At 46.8% G+C, this 25728-nt stretch overlaps 1 protein-coding gene across 1 annotated transcript; it reads left to right on the top strand.

Annotated features, from left to right (window-relative positions):
• The first annotated feature begins 6515 nt into the window (after window positions 1–6515).
• On the top strand, window positions 6516–25620 carry LOC142570382 (ornithine decarboxylase-like). The gene is made up of 9 exons (XM_075678770.1): window positions 6516–6536; window positions 8634–8730; window positions 8909–8985; window positions 10182–10348; window positions 10941–11075; window positions 12400–12565; window positions 12952–13105; window positions 21044–21144; window positions 25273–25620. Exons 1-9 carry the CDS (start codon window positions 6516–6518, stop codon window positions 25618–25620), a joined length of 1266 nt encoding a protein of 421 aa, XP_075534885.1.
• Window positions 25621–25728: the final 108 nt, after the last annotated feature.

The following is a 25728-nucleotide window of genomic DNA, read 5'->3' as shown; positions in this document are numbered from 1 at the left end:
GTTCGAAGCGCCGGCACTCCTTTACAATTGCATCCACAGTGGCACAATCCTTACACATCAGTTGATTGAAGGCATCGTCTGCAATTCCTTTCAGTATGCGGCCAATCTGTCTGCCTCGGTCATGTTGTTATCAGCCTTGCGACAGAGGGCCAGCACATCCTGTATGTACATGACATAGTATTCTGTGGACATCTGAAAGCGGCACGCAAGTTCTTTTTTTGCTGCCAGCTGACGACCGACAGGTCTGCCAAACAGGTCTCGCATTTTGTCTTTGTAGACATCCCAGCTCGTTAGGTCAGCTTCGTGTGTGTCGTACCATTGCTTCGCAGTTCCTCTTAGATAAAATATCACGTTTGCTAGCATCATTGTTGGATCCCACCTGTTGTTGTCGCACACTCGCTCGTACATCGTAAGCCAGTCCTCGACGTCGGCGTTGTCCGTGCCACAAAATGTCCCTGGGTCTCGCGGATCAGTGAGGATGACCGTTGGCACGGGATGCTGAGGCGTTGTCGCTTGTGTCGGTTGATTTGCCATTGTGGCGGCAGGTAGATGACGTCCGCTGCGAAGTTCCGTGATTGTACCCCGCACCTCCACCAAAATGTTGCAGGAAGAAAGCAGGCCCACGAGTGTAAAATAATGTATATTTACAACTAAGGTTAATGGCGTGCAGACAACTGCCAGACTTCATCTTCCTCTAGTCCAATCCAACTTCTTCCTTTCCTTCACCGTATTATCATCCATACCCTCCAATAGATGTACTTTGGCTGATGCTCCCATCTGTTTTGTGCAGGCAACAATGTCTTGTGTAGGCGCATGTGAGACATTCATCCTCACGGGAGGCACAGTTCAAGAAGCAGCACGCAACATTGTGCAGAAACAGGTAACACATGCTAGCCCTGAAGCGATAAAGCTTCTGGTGACATTTGGTGGGATCACTACACCTTTCGGGATGCGTCTTGAAGCAAAAGAAAAATGATCTTTTTCATACTTCTCCAAGAGTGCATGTTAGGCCTATATAAGGGCATCCGCCAACCAATATATATTGCTCACAAAAGCAAAACATTTCAATGTATGCTGTTGACGTGAATTACGCTGAAAAAAACCATCGAGCCGTGTTTTATGCTTATAGCCTTGCAATATTCAGACGTGTCTCACGCACGCATCCACTATCAAAAAACATATTGGTGAAGATACGATTCGCGAGAATGCCCACTCAGTAAATTAAGTATGTACAGAAAAAAAATACATGTGGTATTTCTCAACAGGTCCTCTAGAATTGTCCCGGTGGTGAAGTTGGAAGGGTAAGGATACCCCCGCAAGTACAGCCACGAAGCAAGAGCTAGTTTATCAATCAAGGTTGCTATAACGTAAAGATATTCCAATCTGTTTCTATTCCAGTTCCTCCGTTAGGCGCCACGCCCACGTTTCCCGTCTGTCACGAAAAGTCACGAAAACCGCAAAAACTCCAATCGCAAGATGACGTGTACACATTGATTATGCATCAGTGCATCAAGAAGAGAAAACATTTCTTTCCTATTCTACGTCTTTGTCACCATTAGCCTTCCGCGATTGGTGAAAATGTGCTCGCGCCGCGTCTAGCTCGCCTGTGTCTAACGAAACGTCACAAGATCGCGGAAACTCACCACGTCAAAATAACGTGTACTCACTGAAGGTGCGCATTATTACGCCGAACAAAAGAGAACTTTTTTTAATAGCCGTAGGCTGTCTCTTTCTGAAAGGAATAGGAGGTTGCTGTACGCTGAACGCTCCGGTTCCGTTTACTCGGAACGGCCATGAGAATTGATTTCTTTACATACGTAATATGAGGATTTATTATAAGACACTACAGACACAGTCTAGTTGCACCGGCAGTACACAGACGCTGATCGCGCCCATGGTCGACACAAGAGCGTTTTCGTCGTCCTCCTCTTCACTACAATGGCCCCGGGAGAGAAGAGGAGCCATCCTGGCGACTTACGGCGTAGGTAGGATGAGAGGGTCATAGTAAAGCTGAAGTTGGTTCACATGAACCGTGTCACGCCCGCGATGTTTAAGGTCGGGTGATGGCGTCACAAATTCTACAACGTAGGTGACAGCGGAGGTACGGTCTATGACACGGTAGGGGCCATGATAGCGTGCAAGAAGTTTGGTTGAAAGGCCAGGGCTGTGAGGCTGGACCCACAACCAAACAAGGGAACCAGTCGGGAAAACTTATGTAAGCGCGCCGCTGTCACGCCGCAGCTTTTGACGACCTTTAGCAGTGGTCGTAAAGGTTCGCGCGAGCTGCCTACAGTCCTTGGCGCATTTGCAGCTTCAGACACAGGAGTGCAGTCGGAAGCGTCGGGTCGGTATGGGAGCAGTGTGTCCGTAGTACACGAGGGCTCTCGTCCATACAGCAGAAAAAAGGGCGAAAATCCAGTGGTAGCTTGTGTGGTCGTATAATAGGCATACGTGACGAACGGCAAAACAGTGTCCCAGTTACTGTGGTCCGAGGCGACATACATAGTCAACATGTCACCGAGTGTGCGGTTGAACCTCTCTGTCAAGCCGTTCGTTTGCGGGTGGTAGGCTGTAGACTTGCGGTGGACGAAGCTGCATCCAGCGAGAAGGGCTTGGATTACTTCGGACACGAAGACACGTCCCCTGTCGCTGAGCAGTTCGCGTGGTGCACCATGTCGAAGAATGGAGTTCCGCAAGATGAAAAACGCAACTTCGCGCGCAGAGGCTACCGGGAGTGCGGAAGTCTCGGCGTAGCACGTCAAGCGGTCAACACCTACAATTATCCATCGGTTACCCGAGAAGCTACAGGGAAGCCGCCTGTATAAGTCTATGCCGACGCGATCGAAGGGCCGAGCCGGACAGGGCAGCGGCTGTAGCTCACCAGGAGGGCGCTCTGGAATTTTACGCCGTTGGCACGCCGTGCAAGCGCGTACGTACTGGCGCACGAAGTGATACATGCCGTGCCAGTACAAACGCTGCCTTAGCTGAGTATACGCGGCGTGCACGCCGATGGCCGCGGCACTGGTGGCGGCCTTGCGCAGAACGCACGGTAGAGGAGCGAGCCGCGCGCCGTAGCACGCCGTAGTTTGTTGCGTCGCTGATAGTGCTTCTCCGTCTTATCTGTGTTTTCAGAGCAAAATAGGCAACACCCTTCGCATGTGTGGGATGGCCAAAGCTTCCGAAGAATGTCGAAGAAGAATTGTTGCAGCGTGGGGGGCTCAAATACCGGTGAAAACGTGCCGGCGATATGGTTCTAATTATTCCCCGCGAAGCCTCATCAGCAGGAGCAACGGTGGCAATGGATCGTCGCTTCGGCGCGAAATTTCTTGTTCTCATCCTTTCCTTTGTCGCTTCGGTGTTTTTTTCTTTTTTATTATTATTTTTTACTCGATTGTAGTTAGACGCGTAAGCGACGAAGTTCGTCTGCAGTGCAACATGCGGTTTAAAAGCATTTCGCTAAAGTTCGGAATGCCGTTTGCCGCTTATATTGTTTTCCGCTTCTTTACCGCGTTGGGCTAGCTAGGCAGCACGACTGCATGAGCGCATTGTGTTGTATGTTAAAGCTACAGAAGTTTGCAAGAACTGAAATTGTTAGTTTTATGTGGCCCGGTAAATCCTCGCACCAGCTGTCGCGCACTTCATGTTTTTACATCTATCTTATGCGTGGTTTCGCACATGTTTAACTGTTGCTAGTTGCTTCATGCATAACTATTGATTCTTTTGAGCTGCGAGGTTTTCACCCTGCCTCGTTTGTAAAGGGTATAAATGACACCAAGCAAGTGCTTCTTTAACAGCTTTATTCATTTCTCCCGAGGGCATCTTAGATATTGTGGTTTTTTTGGAAATGTGTTTAGAAAATAGGTAGCTCAGGGCGAGAATTGCTAATAGTTGCTGCATATGGTATATTTGTTCCATTTTTCGCTGAATAGTTCGCGTCACTTTTGGTAAGTCATCACACCTTGATGCTGTCTGAGCAGACTTAACACGCCGAGTGATTTGTTTGTTTCACAACGTAGTCGCTTCTTGCAAGTGGATTTTGTACTCAACTGAATTATTTCTTATTATGCTTACGCCGCATAGGACTAAACCCGGCCTTGCCGCGAGCGCTGGATCTAATTTGACTGGCACTGCTCTGCCTTTAAATATATCATGTGGCACTTCTCTCTAGTAACATTTAAAAAAAGTACTGCAACGTTAGTGAGACAATAGCTTTGTACGTTTCCAAGCAGCTCCTTTAGGGAATTTAAAATTGCAAGAACTGCAGCGCGAACGGCAGTTCATCGGCGGCACAGCGCCAACACGCGCTTTTATTAACCCGTGTGTTTGGTGGCTTCGTTGACTATAGTGTACGCGTTTCTATCAATAAATTCGCAATTATTCTTCTTCAGGCGACTTTCACTACACTTATTCGGCGGCGTTACATGTATTCATCGGCAGAAAAATCACAACGGCATATGCAGACATCGCACCGTGCGGATTTGTTATCTAAGTCTGCACTAACGACGGGTGCTTCTTATTGAGGTACAGAAGCAGCATTACGTCAAGGGTAGAATTAAAAAAAAATACGGTCGAGACATCGCATTAGTCAACAAAATTTGTCGGCTAGTTTACATGAGCTCCACTTCATGTAAATGGTCTTCATGGCGTTTGTCTGCGGGACGCACCTGGCGCGTATGTGGACCATGTTGCCCCAAACACCGGTAACATCTTGTTCATACCCGCTCCCACAGAGGTCTGCGTCTTCCCTACAGCTGTCACCGCAGAAGAAGCAGTCTGGCGCCCGAACAAAGGACAAATAGCAGCCGCGAACTTCAGTCACCCTTGCTGCAAAGCGTTGTCGTCTGCTACTGCTCCCGCGCGTATTGTTGGAAGCGCCCGCTAGGTGGCTATCAGTGGCGCCTCTATAGGCAGTGCACGAGGCCTATACGTTTTCGGAACGCCGGCGTGACCATTATGAGCTGCAGCATGATAATAAGCTCATATGTCAGAACGCATGTGTCGTGGTATCACAAGGAGCCATTTGCGATCATCAGGCAAATAATTTCTGTGCTAAAGGACGTTGTCGCATACAGCAAAGTGAGCGGCTTGGCGACAAAGTGTTATAGTAGAGGCTGTGACGGATGGGTCGTGGAGCAAATTCAGCATAGTTGAACGCAGGGGATCCTTACACTGCTCGTCCGGCATATCAGCGACGTTGACGGCTGGCATGGGTGCGAAGAGCGGAGACAATGAAGCCACATCACAGGGTAGCGGTGATCTGGAAAGCGCATCAGCATCAGAGTGCTTTGTGCCCGATCGGTACACAACGCGGATGACATATTCTTGTGAGCGAAGTGCCGATCGGCCTAGGCGACCTGACGGATCCTTCAACGAGGACAGCCAGCAAACGGAATGCTGGTCGGTGACATAGTCAAAAGGGCGACCATATAGGTATGAACGAAATTTGACGAGAGCCCAAATAATGTCCAAGCACTCCTGTTCTGTTACAGTGTAGTTGGCTTCTGCCTTCTTTAAAGTGCGGCTCGCATACTCGACGACATACTAGTCATAGCCGTCTTTCCGTTGTGCGATGACTACACCAAGTCCGACGCCGCTCGCGTCCATGTGTACCTCTGTAGGCGCTGTGGGATCGTAGTGTCGAAGAATCGGTGGCGAAGTAAGTAGGTGACGTAGTTGCTTGAACGCTTCGTCACAGGAAGTTGACCACGCGGAGATGCCGTTGGTAGCGGTAAGCAAATTGGTCAGTGGTGCGATGATAGCTGCAAAATTGCGCACAAAACGCCTAAGGTAAAAGCAGAGCCCTATAAAGCTGCGGAGTGCCTTAAGAGTAGTCGGCATCGGAAACTCTGCGACCGCGCGAAGCTTGGCTGGGTCAGGAAGCACACCATCCTTCGATACAGCGTGTCCCAATATTGTTAACTTGCGAGCAGCAAAACGGCACTTTTTGACGTTGAGTTGGAGGTTGGAGGCCAGCAGAGGTGAGGCAGGTCAGTATCTCACGCAAGCGAACGAGGTTCGTCGGGAAATCTGGCGAAAACATTACGATATCATCAAGGTATCACAGACATGTTTTACACTTGTAGTTACTAAGGATTGTGTCCATCATACGCTCGAAAGTAGCGGGCGCGTTGCAGAACCCGAATGACATCACGGTAAATTCGTGCAAGCCATCGGGTGTGATGAAAGCTGCCTTCTCACAGTAGTCTTCTGCCATCGGCACTTGCCAATAGCCGAAGCGAAGATCCAGAGATGAGGAGTACTCCGCGCCTTGTAAGGAGTCGAGGGCGTCATCTATCCGAGGCAGCGGATAGACATCTTTACGAGTGATATTATTGAATAAACGGTAATCCACACACAAGCGTATTGACCCGTCCTTCTTGTGTACTAATACTACAGGAGACTCCCAAGGACTGTGGGAAGGGCGAATGACGCCACGGTGCAGCATACCGTCGATTTCCTCGTTAATGATCTGTCGCGCGGCTAAAGGCTAATGATGGTCGCTGGCGTAAAGGAGGATGGGAACCAGTGTGAGCACTGTGAGTGGCGGTTTCCGTACGCCCCAGAGATGCTGTTCACAATCAAACGACGAGCGAAAATTCTGAAGAAGCGCGAGGACTTGTTGGCGACATGGCTATTGACGATATGGCGACTTGCTGGCAATCACTGACGCGCTCATAGGTAGAGAGCCAATTTCCATATGAGTTTCACCTGATCCGCTAAAAACAGGAGGGTCCCGCGTAAGCCGGACGGCGCTGCACATGATAGGAGCGGCTAATGCTCCAAGCGGATTGTTGGGTTCATGGTAGCGGCTGGAACAGTTGTCAAGGTTCGGCTGCGAAGTTCCAGCTTGAGGTCGGGGAGTACAGCACCTGCACGAAATGTAATATGTGGATTTATTATGAGATACCATAGGCACAGTCTAGTTGCACCTGCAGTAAACGAACGCTGGTCGCGCGCACAGCCGACACAAGAGCGTTTTCTTCGTCCTCCTCTTCACTACCCGTATAATAAAAATTTTCCCTGGCTGTATAACATTGTCGAGCCCGCTCGGCACGTATATGAAATCGCTCTGCCAAATGTTTCCACTGAGCATCCGTTTTGTCGGCTTTTATAACGTCCCGTTGGACGCCGCCGCAATCGTCAACGAGCCACCGCAAGCTAAGCAAGGTGAAGCAGACCGCTAACACACGTATCGCTATTGCAGCAGATGGGATGAGCCTCAATAATCTCTCGGACATATTTATCTTTGTGCTTCGAAAGAAGACGGCAGCTAGGACCCATACACCGGCGCACTGCCGCATTCCTGACAGTGCGTTGACGGATGACCGTATTGTTTATTTCTCACGTTTAGACTGTGTTCTCGTAATCGGTAAGAACGCAGTCTAAACATGAGACAAGCGATACGGTCATCTGTCACCTCACTGTCAGGAATGCGGCAGTGAGCCGGTGTATGGGTCCTCCCGTGTTCTTGCGAAGCACAAAGATAAAGATGTGCGAGAGATTATAGAGGCTCAGGCTAGCTGTTGGGATAGTGATACGTGTCTCAGCGCGGCTTCGGCCGACTTCTTAGATAAGGACACGGCTTTTCTGAATGGTTAGAATTTTGGATGATGTGGCGTGACTGTGCATGGGTTAACTATGTAGTAGTTTCCTGAAAATAAAGTTGTGAGATTAACGCACTGTGGTGTCGTTTCCCTTCGCTCCTGGTGCGCTGGCTCTAAATATGCTTTCAAGGTCAGTTTACCAACACGCCCAACAAATGGCAATTGGTTATATAGTTCAAACAAACTACTCCAGTAAATTTCGGTGCCCTGCAATGCAGGGATATGTCACACAGCCTGCTGCACCTCGGCATTGTTCTATAAGTGGAATGTCGAGAGTCCGGCGTTCAATGTAGGGAACAGGTGCCCACTCACACCGAATAAGAGTACGCACTTTCGTTGGCGACTACATTGTCAGCACACATCTGTCTGCCATCGTTTTTTGTACTCGAATAGCTTCGGGCACGCCGGCTCGCTGCTACTCTCTCTTCTTCGGCGTTTTCCGCACTCGTCATTCCTCCTTCGATGACGCTCCTTCGTTCGTTGAACCAGCAACAAGCATCGATGATTATGGCGATTGTTCGTTTCATCTGGTGTACCATCTTCTTTTAAAAAGAAAAATGACGAAACTTACTTTCGCAACGTCCCTCGTACATACACCGCTTATGATGCTTTCTCGAACCTTTAAGTTTAAGGAACATTCGTGAGAAATTATACGATAGTTACGTATCTCGTATTTTGATAGCAGCACGATCCTCGGAGTTTGGAAGCAATGAAATGTCGCACATTGCGCACCGGTAGCACAAGGAGCACGAATTGGGTATTGACTTCTGAGGTGTCGTGTGCCATCACTTCGCCGCTCCGTTATTGCATGGTTGTAGGGCTTTGTATAGAGGCGGCTCCTTTTTTCATGTATGTCGTTTATGTATAGCTATAAATAAGAAAGGTGGGAGTCGTTTAGCAAAACTGAAATAAGGGAAGGGAAGATCCGAGTGGCCTATCGTATGAGCCTGACTTGAATTCTTAAATCAGCCGTTATATATTTTATACCAAAGCGCATGTGCATTTCACCGAACGTTTCATTTGCCACAGAAAGAAGACGACTCATTTTTCGTCTGTGATGTCAGAGACATCGTTCAGAAGGTGGAACTCTGGCGCCAGCACCTACCGCGCGTAACACCTTTTTACGGTGAGCTGCTCGATCCTTCGTGAGCTATTTTCATGGTATAGAGTATCCATGTAATGAAAAGTGTCAACCTTGCAAAAATTTTTAGTGACACAGCTACCACACCCTGGCCGGGTATGGTAGCTGTCAGGAGATCATGGGGAGCAATTAGGTTCTACCTCCGCTCCTTTTTGCTTTTCAGCCATCAAAGCTTGTGGAGACCCAGTTCTTCTTGCTGTCCTAGCTTCCCTTGGAGTGAATTTTGATTGCTCAAACACGGTAAGGACAAGTGTACATCAGACTATAATTCGTATATTCATGAAGCACCGGAAAATAAATGATTGAATTTATGATGCGTGGTGGATATGGAAAATGCAAAGGCAGTTATTCGTCGAGTGATTTTCTCGATGTTGCCTTACGTCGGAAGCTTACATTTATTTGGGGAGAACAGCCTCCTTTATGTAATAACCAAATCAAAAGGATGATGGCGCATGGTCTCAGAAATAAAGAGGTTAATTAAGTAAGCAAGCATGCAGCTGAGTGCAGTCGAGAGAGATATAAGAAGGGAACGCAGGGATGCCAAGTAGTCAAGCGTCCTTTTGGGTACCCAACGTTGGGGGAAGAGAGAAGGGGAATAGAAATAAAGGAGAGAGGGTAACAAGCATACTAATGGCCTTTTCATTGCGTGAAGTGTTCCTGACAAACCAAGAAGTGAACTTGATTCCAAACTTGACTCGGAAACTAACTACTGTCAATCGCATCTAGCTAAATAATGATGAATACAGCAGGTAGAAGAGGGGCCCTCCCTCATTTACATGGGTTTTATATTTAAAGTTTGAAGTTCAATGTTTATTTAGTTCTTACACAAAAAATGGGCAAGAGGAAAAACCTAACACCAGGCGAGACCTCGCCGGCCCCTGTGCAGTTGGCGCTGCCGTGGGTACATTTTATTCACACGTATAGTGTAGCGTTGGGGGTAGTGGACATTTTATGCACAACCGTCTTTCTCTTCGCTTCCATTTATTCTGACTCGGAATACCATGATAGAGTTGTCAAACTGAGGCCAATGCTTCTGCTATTTATTTCATAAAGGATTTTTATCTCCTGATGCAGACACTATTCTGTCTATTTTCCTAGGGCGAAACGCAACAAAAATGCGTGAAATTCAAGATGACGTTGTGGTGACGTGCGGCGTTATTGAGCTGGCACAATGTGCTCTTGAAATGATCTCGTTCTAATGTGTTCTTAAAATGATGTCGCTCTTAGTCCCTTTTGTTTTCAGGTAAGGTTAGAGTTCTCCAGTGCTTGCTTGTATATGGCCCCTACTTAAAGAGCACGTTACGATTTTTTTTCGTTTATGTGTTTTTGTATGTCTTATTGCTAAGAATACATGACACTTTGTGCCTCCTCTAGTGATCACCAATGTACTGTTCCGCGATGTATTGTTTCCCAACTGGGCTCTTTCTCTACATCAGAACGAAATCAGGACTATTCTGGAAATGGGTGTTCATCCGGATCGCATTATTTACGCCCACACTGTGAAAAGCACATCTCACGTGAAGTTCGCTGAGGAACACGGCGTCACACTGATGACTTTTGATTGCATCGAGGAATTGCACAAGGTCAAAGACAAGAAGGCCAGGTGGGGACTTGCTCATACTACGGTTTATAACATAAATCTCCAATGAATATAAGAACATTACTTTTACAATAATATTTACGAAGAATTTGTAATCACGATTGGAACTGACTTATCTAATTTAAAGCGCCCGTAACAAAAATCAATTTTAAACACGCGTGAAAATATAGCTTTTTACATATGGTATCATTTTTTATCATCACCACCAGCCTGTTTGTGCTCACTGCAGAACCAAGGCCTCCCATAGCAATTTTGACTAAGCCATGCCTTGGAAGCACATATCTTTTCTAAATATGACAGATGTCAACTGAGCAATATGAATTGCACATTCTAATTCGGGAAATAATTCCTGTACCAACACAGAACCAACTGATGTAGTTGGTCGATCACAGCTCTTTAACAGGTCATAAAAATAGGAGAGAGAGAGAAAGGCACATGAAAGACAGGCAGGTTAACCAGAGATTATCTCTGGTTGGACCATGTACCAGGGGAGGGGCAAAGGATGCAATAGGTGAGAGAGAGAAAAAAAGAATTAAAAAAATCGGATTTCAATAAAGGTGTAATGGTACAGTGCCAACTGTTACTTCCTATGCAGATTGCTTCTTCGAATAAAAACTGACAACGAGGATTGCAACACATTTTTTAACAAAAAATTCGGCTGCTCCGTGGACGATGCAAGACACATTTTGAAGTCGGCGCTTGACCTTAATTGCAACGTAGTTGGGGTCACGTGAGTATTGCATGCGCTTGATCACGCGTGTTCACTTTATTCAAGCCAGTGCTGAAAATGTTGATATTTTATTTCACTTTCAAAGGCATTTATTGTGACATCGGTTACTGTGAAACCTTCTAATAAGACAAAAAAATTGGAATGTCATGTAGTATTGTTAACAGCATTTCTTACGATTTAAAGCGACACTCAGGATGATAAATTCAAAAGCAAATTCAGGAGGATACAAATTGTTTCCATAATATGTCGGACGATTTAGTGTCCCGTTGTACAGATATATCTGACTACTAGGCGTGCATGCACGAATCATGCCTCGCGCAAGTGACTAAATATAGTCCTGCAAATTTTCGAGTGACAAAGAGGTTCATGTGAATTTCTTTCTGCGTTGAACCTCAGCAGCTTATCGTCCTTCGGTTTACTGCCCACTGCGGAAAGCCTATTACCATTTGTAAATTTACAAGCGCGCAAAATGCTGAGCGCGGTGTCACCGCAAATGCCAGGTAGGTATTATTTGTTCTTGACCGAGTAATTCTGAAATGAATCCAATGTAAGGCATGCTGCAAGAATTTACCTTTATCAGCTTGAAATTTCTAAATGTATCTGTCACCTTTTGAACCCATTAGCACAAGTGACCAGCTACAGCGTCAGTGATAGGAAATGAAGCTGTACACTCTTAACGAGCGTGCCGATATTTATGCCATTTTTAACTCTGTGCACAAAATTTGTGTCATTGGCACTGACAGATCGCACGCCCTATGCAGGCTAAACTAGAGGCAGTTTGAGCGCCAAAAACAATAGCGATTGGCTAGCGACGTGATGTAGTGATGTAGTGTGAGTGCACCCTAAACGGAGACTCCTGAAAAACATTACGTGCCCTTCAGTGACGCGCTTCTAAGAAGAATAATGGCTGAATTTAGGGTACCTAAACGTATATAGCCATATCTGAATTGCACTGCACGCAGTACCTACTACATAACTGATTCTTTTCTGTGCGAGATGTGGCAAATTTTATATGGTCTATCGTAAGTCCATCAGGAATATTTAGTGTGTTCCGTTCGTTTACCTGTGGTGGCCTGGTGGACAGTTTGAACATTGCGCCACTGTCAACAGACAGTGGCGCCTTGGTGAGTGCAGTGTAGGCCACCCACAGAACGATTAGGGTAAACTGGTATGCTTTTAGCATTACATGGAATTTTCAGTTGGCGGGTTGAGTAGAATATTTGAGGAATATTTTTTCCATAATTTGGCGTAACATAATGGTATGAAATCAGGAATGGCACGTGTTTCATTGTCATGTTCCTTAAAGTGTATTCTTTAAATCTAGCTTCCAGGTGGTATCCATCCATGAGAACCCGGAAATATTTAGCCGCGCAATAGAGCGGGCCAGGATTGTGTTCGACATAGCAACAGATATTGGAAATCCTATGACGGTGCTGGACCTGGGAGGTGGTTTTCCAGGTGCACTGCGTGGGGATCATAAGTTCATACAGGTTAATTTCATTAAACATATTTTGCGCTACTTGACTTAGATTCAAACTTACCTATTAAGTTGATGCATAAATTGTAATGAAATTATACTCACAATTAAATGTCTGACGATGTACAAGCAATTAAGCAAAGCTCTTGAGCGGAATATAGCATCAATATATTTCCGTGCTTTCAATAATGCATCAAATTATGCACAAACTGTGTACTTATAGGGAATGAGAAATATAGTGACTGTGGTTCCATGTAGGCAGTTCTGAACTTATCTACACGGCACACACGCTCATGTGCGTGCGCAAATAACTGTGCAGCAGTGAATCCTCTTATCAAATGCCTTGTGTAGCATTCGTTCAGCTTGCACAGTGACTGTGCGTTCCTGTTACTGAAACAGGCCTGCGAGTGCATCCAGCGGTCAATCGATGAACACTTTCCGGAATCAAGTGGAGTGCAGATCATCGCGGAGCCGGGCCAGTTCTTCTGCACATCTGCTTACTTCCTCGTCCTGAGAGTCGTTGGCAAGAGACGCAATGACGTAGTAATCGACGGTGAGTGTGGGAGCGCCGCGTGTGGGCAGAATTGTGCGTGTCTGAGGGGGCTCTTTAACCTGCAGCTGAAACGAAGGGCGAGGTGAGTAACAAAGACACGAGAAACAACTTTTAACTGAATACTGCTCTTACAACTCGTGAAGACGTGTAATATAGTTGACGTACGAAACCGCACAGGGAAATTGAATGCGAAAAAAGCAAGATCAAATCGTTGCGGCGTAACGGCATTAATGTTTTCTTGAAGCAAGCAAATGCGTATTAGACGAAAACATTTCGGGTAAACGCGAGTCATCTCCTTGATTTGGCGTTGTTATGATCGACCTGTCAGGTGTGAGCAGCATTCAAACGGGCTTCCCCACGTCAACATAGTTGCCCTCTACTCCAAATCGACGCCACCTCGTTCTCCGCGAGCTGATACAAAAAGATAGAAGCAGAAACCAAATATCAAGACGACGTCACCCCCTTTTCCAGAGCTGACAGCCGGAATGGGCAAAAGGGAAAGACAGTCTCCGGAAGAAGACGGAGACGACGACAGTACCACCAGACGTTATTTAAGGCCGTGCTTGCCAACGTGTTAATAAGATCGCTCGAGACCGAGATGAGAGTCACATCCATGTATCAGTGAAGTGAATGCAATCTTTTCAACTTTTTTTTTTCATGCTCACTATGCCCGGCTTCGTCGTCATTTCGTGATTCCTGCGGTGAAGACCCCCCTCGCCCGGCCTACATCATATGAGCGCACCAGTGTTTCCCTGGTCTTCCTATAACAGAGGACAATGCAAGTGGTGGTAGTTTAATAACGTACATTTTTCTGTCGCGACATTTAAGAACTTCAAGTTGGGTTTCCTATGTTCCTAAGTTCGTGCATCATTTCTGTGACGACGAATAAGATGATGACAATAATGGCCTTGGTTATCATGAAGTCACGTTATCAATTGGAGAAAGACAAAGTTTTACCGCCTGAATGCGAAACCCAGCGGTAGCACATTCGCAAGTTGGACACGATATTCCGTTTCGTCATCACACAGAATTTTTGCGGGTGAATTCGGGACGGAATTCGGAAGAACGGAAACGGACGAAAGAACGAAAACGAAATGATTGTAGTTCTTTTCTCGAGGGTGCTCAGCCCACAAGCACAACGGTACAACATTTCTATGAATATAGCGGTGTCTCTGATGGCTTTCGCCATTCCTTTATTCATTCATTACGGCTGCTAATGCAAAGTACTTCTTCCATTGCGATTCAAGATTACCGTGACATTTATGACTGGGAGTAGTTTAGCAATTATGCGGACATTGAAAGCGCGTTTTTGCCATCGCCGCCTTGCTGTTATAATCTACACCTTATATAATTAACCATTACAGATATTCCTTGCACTAGGTAGGTCGATAAAAATTATGTTATTATTATTATTATTATTATTATTATTATTATTATTATTATTATTATTATTATTATTATTATTATTATAAGTTATAGGGTTATAAGGTCTTCAGACACGCGAGCGACATGCAGTGCGCGTGCAGCAAAAACGACGTAGCAAAATGAACGCTTTATCACGCTGTGCTCAATCGAATCTGCAGGGGAGACAGGGCAGCGTTCTGCATGCAGCCTACGTCATAAGCGTTTTGAAAACAAGCACTAATGTTCCTCTCGATCAGATGTGTGCATATACACCGTGATACACACATCGGTTTAAGTCAAAAGGACTGCAAACATCTAGCTAAAGCTATCTAATCGTTTCATTGGCGCTGACGCACGCCTTAAGCAGTACCCAGGGTAAGGATTAGGGGGTTCTTGGAATCCCCTAAGCGCATCGCTGCGTCAATGTACTGCTCCGCAAAGCTACGCTCCGCGGAAATGACTACATCACATAAGCAATAAAACTGATTTCAAAGTACTTATTTCTTTATTATATATACGTACTGTGCTTGATTCACAAGAGGAAAATAAGCCAATGGTATATTTCAGAAAGGCAGCCATTGTCCTCGCTAATGCTCACCCGAAAAAAAATTCTGCGTGCTGCCCGGCGCACCTCGATACCTTTCGGTCAGTCTCGTCTCGAGTGTCATCGAGGTGTCACATCAGTAACGCCGCTGGCGGCTGTCCTCATCAAGCCAGCGTAGTGTGACTCGACTCACTAGGGCTTCTGTCTCGTATCTGCCACGAGAGCTTCTTTCTCGTGTTTGCCCAACCCAAAGGGGCCAGAAAGAATCCTGGGAGCTTTTGCTGGGGACCGTGGTTTTTTCAAAATTGCCTTTGCTGTACAGCGCGCTGTCGCGACGTTATTGCACATGGACTTTAAGCGGAATATCACGGCGACAGGAACGACGACTACGAAAATTTACCTGAAGTGTCGATATGATTGCTACCGCAAGAAAAGTTTTTATCGAAAACGCAAGTGAAACCGCGAACCTCGCCGTCATGATACTTAATGCTTTTGCACTTTTCTCCATAAAGCGAACGGAGAGATTATTTTGGAAAATTTAACCGCTGCCGCATAGTGCTGTACGAACGTTGCAAAGTGCGTCCTTCTCCGTAGTGCCGCTGCTGCTCGCAGTATCTAGAGAAAATGCACGTTTCGAGAAAGAAAAGTACCTACGTGCCTCTCTCGCAACTCACGAATGCGAACGGTTGTCGGAAAAATACGAGAAGGAAGCTCTCCTGTAAAACAAAGCTATATATCCTCCTCATCCGCTACTCTGTGCAGGATGGGCAAAAACACGCCGATTGCTAGGGCGTCCGCCATGTCGTATCGGTGGCCACTCCTCGGAAGTGCACGGCTGATGCGCGGGTTTAAAAAAAAGATGGTTTTAGAGAGACAGAACAGCACTACGGTGCCGAAAGCAATGATCGTAAAATCAGTATAAAGCGTTAGCAGTTAAGGGATTCCATTTTTCTCTGTTATAAAATATTTTATGTTGTGAATTTTATGAAATTCCCAAATAACTCTTTTAAATGTGTAATCGGCGTCCCGACAGCTCCCCTTCCAACACGGTTCTCGATTTTTAACGCAGTAGCATTTGAACGCAGGGCAACGCGATCCGATGTTCAAGCCTTACGCCATTTAGATAACGAATATCTGGACTAACGCTAAGGCGTTCCGACATTAAATTACAATAAAACTTGGTGCTGGGCTAGTTGGTGATGCATTCTTTAAAACTGATGGTCGCGCTAAAAAGGACGGACACACGATGAAAAGACGACACGACGACGAGGAAACGCCACTGACAACTGGTTTATTTTTCGAAAAAGTTCTATATTTAAAAGAATCACAACACATGCGCACAACCGAACTGCACAAGCCTTCTTTATCGCCATATCGAAAACATGCACGCGAAGTGAGATGAAAAAAAAAACACCCGAGCAGCAAGAAGTGAACACATGACCAATTGAAGAAAAGCCATACCGTTACGGTTTTTCAAATTTCCCCAGCCGAGTACAAATTTATTGAAGCATCGCTGATGCACAGACCCGCCTTTTTTTGTATGTGGAAAGCTTCCAGCAAAACTCTAGCTTTAGCGCTTGCACTTCTGCCCAGAACCTTTGCTTCTTTAAACCGTGGCACGCACTCGCAAACCATCACATGCGAAATTAAATTCGCAAGTTTGTCTTGTTTTGTTAAGTTTTGAGAGTGCTCCCTTAAGCGGTCATTGAGGCAACGCCCCGTCTGCCCGATATAGCACTTGCCGCAGGACAGGGGAATAAAACAGGGGAATAAAACTTAACAAAACGAGACAAACTTGCGAATTTAGTTTCGCATGTGATGATTTGCGAGTGCGTGCCACGGTTTAAGGAAGCAAAGGTTCTGGGCAGAAGTGCAAGCGCTAAAGCTAGAGCTTTGCTGGAAGCTTTCCACATACAAAAACAGGCGCGTCTGTGCATCAGCGATGCTTCAATAAATTTGTACTCGGCTGAGCGCACACTGCTGGGGAAATTTGAAAAACCGTAACGGTATGGCTTTTCTTCAATTGGTCATGTGTTCACTTCTTGCTGCTCGGGTGTTTTTTTTCATCTCACTTCGCGTGCATGTTTTCGATATGGCGATAAAGAAGGCTTGTGCAGTTCGGTTGTGCGCATGTGTTGGGATTCTTTTAAATATAGAACTTTTTCGAAAAATAAACCAGTTGTCAATAGCGTTTCCTCGTCGTCGTGTCGTCTTTTCATCGTGTGTCCGTCCTTCTTAGCGCTACCATCAGTTTTAAAGAATTAAATTACAGTTTGCTGCATTTTTTTTTGTCTAGTGGTACTAGGGCGGCAAATGTCACACACTTAGTTTCTTTTTTTACGTTCAAGCATTACGGGTTGTAATTCTTTAATAGACAGCTTGGCTTCGTTGAAATGTTTTTTATGCGGTATGTCGCGAAGGATAATATTTTTATCGACCTACCTAGTTCAACGAATATGGGTAATGGTTAATTATATAAGATTTATTTGGGACATTTTTTGTGCCACAAACACGATATCATTATGAGGCACACCGTATGTGTCAGAGACTGGATTATTTCGGCCCCCGTGACTTCTATAACGCACGCATAAATCTAAGTACACCAACCCTTTCCTTTAGACCCCATCGAAATGAGCCCGAAGCAATAGGAGTCGCATGCGCCACCTTAGCGGCAAAACATCCACTGGTGCTAACGCGGTGGCTAAGGCGGCAATAGTTATCAATTTCTTTTTGCAGAAGTTTCTGAAAGGGATGACACAAACAGCATAAGATATTTAATGGACCACCCTTCAATGTGCATAATTTAATTTGCAAGCAGATGGGCAATGAAACAGAACAGTTTACACTTTGAATGGTGTTGGGCGGCTGAGGTAGAGGTTGCAGGTTCGACCTCCTTTCGCGGTGGCCGCATTCTGGCGGGAGTGGAATGCAAAAATGCTCATGTATCTTGCATCGGGTGCACGTTATAAAAATCCTCAGGTACGGAGAATTAGTCAAGACCCCCGAACCACGGCACCCCTCATAACTATATTATAGTTTGGCAAGTGAAATACTAGAATTTCATAATTTGAAGAGCGGCTTCGACGTTGGTCTTAATGGCTTGCCCATGGACAGATGTCGACATTTGCCGCATAATGCAAGAACACCCTTGCCCCGTGCATTGGGGGCACGGTAAATATATCCTGGTGGTCAAAATTAATCCAGAGTACCGCACTACGGCATGGCCTCATAATCAAATTGTGCTTTTGACACGTGAAACCCCAGAATTCAATTCACTTAAATAAATCTAATTGTGCTTTAGGTAAAATTTTGCACCTGAACACACTACCTTGCTTCTTTGTTGTGAACTGTCCACATCGCCAGCGCCAGCGTACGCCAGCCCTTCGCCAGCGTACAGCGAGCCTTCATAAGCGAAATCTTCAACGTGTGCGCGTGTGCGTGAGTGCGTGAGTGCGTGCGTGCGTGTGTGCGTGTGCGTGTGTGTGTGTGCGTGCGTGCGTGCGTGTGTGTGTGTGTGTGTGTGTGTGTGTGTGTGTGTGTGTGTGTGTGTGTGTGTGTGTGTGTGTGTGTGTGTGTGTGTGTGTGTGTGTGTCAGTTTCATGGAGCATTAGCTATGTGGACTAACAAATCGCCTGAAAAGAAGTATTACGTGCCTGCAACGACGACGAAGCTTTGCTGAAAATAACCAGGTATAAGCGTTCCGCTTTCCGTTACCGCGAGAACTGCCGCGAATATATGTGGCTGCTTATGGATGAATGGCTCCATGTTCTAAGGCGCGCAACATCGGCGATATCGCTCACAGATAACGCTAACCACAGTAGTTTCAATCTAACGCAAGGAAAGGATAACGCAAGGAAAGGTGCAGAACATTAGGAGGATTCCGATTGGAATCGGTTGAAAGACAATGCAGGCGCTTGTGCAACGCGGCAGCAATTTTTACTCGATATAGTTCGATGCAACACCAAGAGAACGTGATGACGATGTTCAGTTGATCCATAAAACATATTGGAATCATCATATTATGAGAGCACGAATACGTTGACTATGAGTTTAAAGGTAGCTAGATTATTTTTAGCACATACGCGTTTCGGTTGTGATGTTGGCGCCATGCCAATAATCAAACAGGAATTACCCAATTCTTAGGAGCATGTGGTAATTAAAATGGGGCCTAAATTTCATTATTAAGGCAACATTGTCACTGTACCTGTTGGGTTATTTTTTGTTGTGCCTATCATATAATTATATTGTAGCCGCTTTTTGTAATTCATGTAGCTGTACATGATGAGATTTCAGTCACAGCTGCGCTCATCCTCTACGTATGGCATTGCTGAGGGTAATATGTTGTTCTGAACATCGCCGTGTTAGGACCCATTCTTTTTCCCATGTATGTGAACGATATTACCACTGCTGTGTGTCCTGATGTTCAAATTATGTGGTTGCTGACGATTGTTTGATATTAAAAAAAAGTGACAAGCCAAAATGACCAGTTTTCATTAAAATGTAGCCTAGTGAAATTTCACGGATGGTGCATAAAGCGGTCAATGTCCTCTGAGGGAACTGTCGATGTCCTCGGAGGGTCAATTCGGAGAAAACTGTGCTGCAACGTATAACCAATAAAAGACAACCATTTTTATTCGCGAAATAAAATTAATAAGCACACCGTACTAGAAGCTACAGAGTACAAATATTTGGGATCGGCAATCACTAATAACCTTGACTGGTCCTCCCACATTGAAAAGATTTGTACAGCAGCTACTCGGAAATTCGGTAATACTTAGACACAAACTAAGAAACACGCCCTCCGATGCAAACCTTCTTGCCTAAAAAGTTTTGTTTTGCGTATTGTTGTATATGCGAGAGTAGTTTGGGATCCCCGCTATTAGAAAGATAAGCATAGGCTCGAGATGGTCAAGAGGCGGATAGTATGCTTTATACTTAACAATTATGAAAGAACAGATTCTCCATTATCCGTAAGGCTGGTAAATAAGATCCCAACCTTGGAGCAGCGCATGAAAATGGCGAGAGTTAAATTTTTCGTCTTGCTTTATGACAACAAAATCAATGTGAATGCGCGTGCATATATTCAGCCATTCTTGTCGCGCACGTCGAAAAATCGGCATGCTCACAATCAGCTTCCGTATCAAACACGCGCAAACGTTTTGAAATACTATTTTTTTTTCGTAGACTTTTACAGATTAGAATTGACTGCCTGAAAAATTGTTTCATCATAATCTGCAAATGCTTTCGAAAGTGCACTACTTGGTTTATTAGAACATTAATATTTGTCATTTATTTCTCATTTACATTTGTCATTTACCGATGCAGCCTTATTTCATAACTTGCAAAATATTGAATTTGTACACCCGAAGTATTTCGGGAGAGAGTTCTTTTTTTTTTCATCTTACCTTGGTTATATGTATTGCACTCGATTGGGAGCTGCATTATTTCACACCCTCCTATGAGCTGTAATATTTTATCTGTGCAGGTTGAACCGGTTTCCTTTAATAATTGTAATTATATCTAGATGTTTGATTTGCATTATCCACTTTGTGTTCTTGTGTGCAGCGCGGCTTCATTCCTGCTACAAAACTCTGCAATGGTACAAACAATTTCCCACCTGCTTGATCCGTCGTGGCCGCAGTATACCCTATAAAAATAAAACAAAATGTTGTCTCATTGGACCAACCCTTAATTATGGAACATCACGACATTGGCATAAAAAATCCGGGGAATATGAATCGTTAGCGAAAATTTAGCAACAACGTGTCCAGCAAAATGGTTCACTTTTTCGCAACCTACCCAGTAGATTGAAATTGAGTGGTGCACTGAAAGTTCGCGTGCACCAGCACCCCAGGGCACAACGTACATTGTAGGTTGCACATCTACAACTGAACTGAAATGTCCCGCTTCAGCAGTTTTCTCCAAGTTCTCGATCATGATAGCTCATCAAACTTACTTACTGTATATTTCTTTCGTTATCTTTTAAACAGGAGTTTCTCATCGACATCAAGACGTCTTTCTCAATGAGAGCAAGAACAACTGTATTTCTCAAATCTTCGACTTCTGCGATGTGAAAATAATGCCGTTGGAGGTAAGTTCAGCGTTGAACAATCGCATGTTACGACATATACGTCATTCAGTTTGGTTAATGCTTTCCAAACCAACCACGCATTGCCTACCATGTGGGCTAAATATAGTAAATTTTGAAGTTACACATACTAAACACTCTGGGAATATGTTTAATCCTGAGGCGTTATAACGCAAGGTATTCCACTCTGATTTAATTCCAATTTCCTGACGTCAAATTCACGTAACCGCCAACGCAAGAACGGGTGGTGATACGCAAGGTAATTTAAAGGCCCAATCAAACGCTCTCTTTGTTCATAAGAGGTGATTTTTGTTTGGATTCACAGCGAATAGCATTCATTACTGTGACAGCGTTTACTGATCGAATTGGCTGACGAGAGGCGACGAGCAGACAGAAGAGGAGAGCGTTTCAATGAGGCTGAGCTTGTGAAGTGAAAATAAATTATCAAATGACGAGAGTGGTGCCTGCGTCTCCACTTGGTCCACTTCCCCGTGCCTCTATGCTGCCGTAGATCACGTCGACCATTGTGGCAGCTTACAACTGGGCTTTAGAAATGCCCCTAGAACGGATTCTTGGTAAATAAAAAAAGGAGGAGCCGTGTCGCTTCCTTGCGTAAAGGGGGCAAAAACGTTATACTGTCACGCAAGCTTGTTGTTATACTCTAAGAAATCGATTCTCGCTGGCAGTTCCGGGCAGCCAGTGCCAGAGCGATCGGAAGACAGCCGTGTTCTGCTCCTATCGGAACTGGGCCCCTACTCAGTGGCTATTAGAAAAAAGTCAAGCTTTGTTCGGCAAGTTCATGTATTTTAGTGTACATACGTCAATTCGACATTGTGAGTTTTCGCTGTTTTGTGGTGTGGAGTGAGAGGCGAAGTAGGTGAGGTGCGAAAACCGTTTGGTCAATTTCAGAACGCTAACGGTGACATATACGTCCAATCAGAAACAATTTCTTTCATTCGGCCTAATGATGCATAATCAGTGTGTAAACATCATCTTCTGATTGGTAGTTCTCGCGGTTTTCGTGAAGATTTGTTGCAGGCAAATGAAGTGGCATTTGCCCAAGAGAATGTTTGACAAATTGCAATGGGCTAATGAAGGAAATGGAATCCAAACATACTTCAATAGCTTTACGCTATACCACCCCTGTTAACAACAAAAGCTTTTATTTGGCTGGTTCACACACCCATGAAAGTTACGATTCGCTGCACTAATACGATACAGTAGCCTGCACTGAATGATAAAAAGTGTGGGGTCTCTCACACCCGTGCTCTTGGGACAAAGGAACGACAACACAGTAGTGCAAACAATCACAAGGGCATTTATTGCACCTTTCATAGATCAGTGCCTGCTAGCCGAGCTGCTATCCACAAAACATGCCGATGGGCGCGCGACAAATCTAGAAGTCTGACTCACCGCGACCGGAAGCGAGCGAATATGTTCGCCCCATGCTGGATCCCAAGGCCTGGTCGTTCGAGTGTATGGTCACGCGAATCGTGGCGCGTTCGAGGGCGGCCACGCGAGGCGGTCTCGCAGAAGCATGGGTCGGCGCGCACGCGGGATACGTCCCCGCCGCGCGCCGACCCGCCGGGCAAGAGGGTTGCTGCACGTGCGGCACGGCCGTCCCGCTTCCTGTCTCGAACCCAACAGCCCGAGCGCCTTGTCTCCCGACGCCCGAGTAACCCCGCAGCGGCGCGACGCTCGCGCCATCTCTCGCACCGCGCTTGTACCACCCGACCGCCGCGGGCGCCAGGCCCCGCGGCGGGCGAAGCCGCCCTGCAGGAGACGAGCCATGCGGGAAAACTAGATTTCAGGGGAGGCGTGAGAGTCACGCATCCCCACATCCCCCCAACCTTAAATCACTACATATTCCGGCGAGACATGTGACACGGTCTAACATCAAACTGTGCTTCGCAAACAAGGTAGAACATTAAACAGTGGTCGTGCCGAAGAAATGTCCGCACGCTGTCCATAACATGCGAGCCGACATTGTCCTTGGGTGCACCGCTGGCGTCCGCCGGTCACAGCGGCAGCTTTGCAGACTCGACGGCACGATGCCAGGCCAGGACTCCGGAGACGACGACGCAGTAGTCGGTACGAACAAGCGTCGCTCGCGCCGACGCGCCCTGCTGGGAAGAGCCGCCGTAGCTGTCGGTGACCGCCGGCTCTTTTGTCCGCCACCGAGGGTTGTGAGCTGGATGCAGGAGGCCGCCGAAGTCGCCGCGCCGAACTGGCCACAGCATCACCATCGCCCGGGGTGGCTCGATCGTAGTCCCGGGCAGCAGCAGACGATGTGCAGGTGACGGCAAACCAGGGGTGACTCCAATCACGCTGCGTAAACTCAACACACTCGGCAAACACTAAAGTAGTGTAAGGGAGAGGAATTATGCATGCGCATCGCCCACGTGGTACGATGTTCAACTCGGCTAGCAAAAGATCGGGCAGCTACTCAGATGCTAAGTTCACGTGAACGAAGCTCGCTTTCTTGAGTCCAACGAATAATTTCAATTCGTGCGAGGCTAAATAGAATGAGGGAAGCGAATTGCAACACCTCAACGCCACGGTCCACCAGGTTGTGTCCCTCCACGTGCGACAGGCAGCTTCGTAAAGCCTTAGGCCTAAAGCGTCGCTACCCTGACAACAACCGGCATCCAAAAACGACACTCAAAATGGGCGCAAAACAGGCAGCCGCGAGGAGACGTTAGCTCTGTGAGGTGGTCCTACTCCGCTCGGTGCACGAAGCATCCAAGTTGACGGCGCCCACCGTCCCAGACGGTGTCGGAGCGCCCGGTGCCAGGCCGCAATACCAGTCAGCCCGTAGTGGCACCCGTGGCCCGCGGCCACCCGGCTCCCAGAGCCGCGACTTCATCCGAGTCAAAGAGATAGAAGAAGCTATTTACATAAGAAATTCGGATCACCCACGAGGCTTCCGTACTCACTCGCTTCAGGCTTGCCACTGCTCTGCGGGCGCTCAGCCTCGCTCTCCCAGGATGCAGACCACGTGGCTCTCGTACTGACGAATTTCATTAAAAAAAAAACACTTGCGGAAAGGCTTAGCATGTTGACATGTTCAAACACACTACCGCCACCATCACCTCGCTCAAGAAAGCACGCCGCCGACGCTAGCGATCAAAATTCACGCTAGGCCTACGCTTCGGTTCAAACAAAGGTCTCGAACGAAGCAAACTGTTAAAACTATCGTCCGATGCCCCAAGAGGCCCCACGTTGGGCAGCCAGATGTGGGGTCTCTCACACTCGTGCTCTTGGGACAAAGGAACGACAACACAGTAGTGCAAACAATCACAAGGGCATTTATTGCACCTTTCATAGATCAGTGCCTGCTAGCTGAGCTGCTATCCACAAAACATGCCGATGGGCGCGCGACAAATCTAGAAGTCTGACTCACCGCGACCGGAAGCGAGCGAATATGTTCGCCCCATGCTGGATCCCAAGGCCTGGTCGTTCGCGTGTATGGTCACGCGAATCGTGGCGCGTTCGAGGGCGGCCACGCGAGGCGGTCTCGCAGAAGCATGGGTCGGCGCGCACGCGGGATACGTCCCCGCCGCGCGCCGACCCGCCGGGCAAGAGGGTCGCTGCACGTGCGGCACGGCCGTCCCGCTTCCTGTCTCGAACCCAACAGCCCGAGCGCCTTGTCTCCCGACGCCCGAGTAACCCCGCAGCGGCGCGACGCTCGCGCCATCTCTCGCACCGCGCTTGTACCACCCGACCGCCGCGGGCGCCAGGCCACGCGGTGGGCGAAGCCGCCCTGCAGGAGACGAGCCATGCGGGAAAACTAGATCTCAGGGGAGGCGTGAGAGTCACGCATCCCCACAAAAGTTGTCTCTGACAACACTTAATGCGCGATATCGAAGTGACTTTATTCCTACCTTAGGTCCAAATACCTCCGCCCAGATCATCTATATAACCACATTTTAACTAGAATACCCCCGTCATCCTATGTGTCTCTACCCCTTGGAAAATGAACCTGGCAAATGTTTCTTACTTATCCTACGATCAACGTGTCACTGGCACAGGAGTGTGGCATAAGGACTCATTTCTGATGTAAAGAAAACGTATTTGAGCCAGATTTCCTACAGCATGTGCTGCTCTCCTTTTTTCTATTTGGCACTGCAGGAGCCTCGGGAGAGGCCCATGGAGGTGTTGACCACCCTGTGGGGTGGTACGTGCAACCCCCTAGACCGCATCGATGATATGAAGCTGTTCTTTGACGTAAACGTCGACGAGTGGCTGGTGATGGACAACATGGGCGCCTACACGTTGAGTTTTGTCTGCGGTTTCAACGGAACCGGATTTCCCCCTGTTCACTACATAGCACCACCTTCGTCCGTAAATCTGGTTCACCAAACTGTTGAACGTTCTCCCATACACAGTGGCTACCTCCAGCCACAAGAAGCGCTCAAAATGAAGCGTCTACGGGACAAACCAGAACTTGTGAAGGGGAACTACAATACAGCCATGTGACGTCAAGATGTTACCAACAATCATCCTCAGGAACTTCTTTACAATACCTATTGCACTAAAACAGATCAGATTACGACATCCACTTCGTTTTACTTGATGTACCACTGG

The sequence above is a fragment of the Dermacentor variabilis genome, chromosome 2 (assembly GCF_050947875.1).
Source record: "Dermacentor variabilis isolate Ectoservices chromosome 2, ASM5094787v1, whole genome shotgun sequence".
In the NCBI taxonomy this organism is placed as follows: Eukaryota; Metazoa; Arthropoda; class Arachnida; order Ixodida; family Ixodidae; genus Dermacentor; species Dermacentor variabilis.
This window is presented reverse-complemented; position numbering and strand designations above follow the sequence as displayed.

Excerpts from the sequence above, each read along its gene's own strand:
- LOC142570382 (XM_075678770.1), top strand. The coding sequence starts at position 6,516 with ATGGGAACCAGTGTGAGCACT. Across the intron at positions 10,349-10,940 it reads GTCAAAGACAAGAAGGCCAG|ATTGCTTCTTCGAATAAAAA; the intron begins GTGGGGACTTGC and ends CTTCCTATGCAG. Across the intron at positions 13,106-21,043 it reads CAATGACGTAGTAATCGACG|GAGTTTCTCATCGACATCAA; the intron begins GTGAGTGTGGGA and ends TCTTTTAAACAG.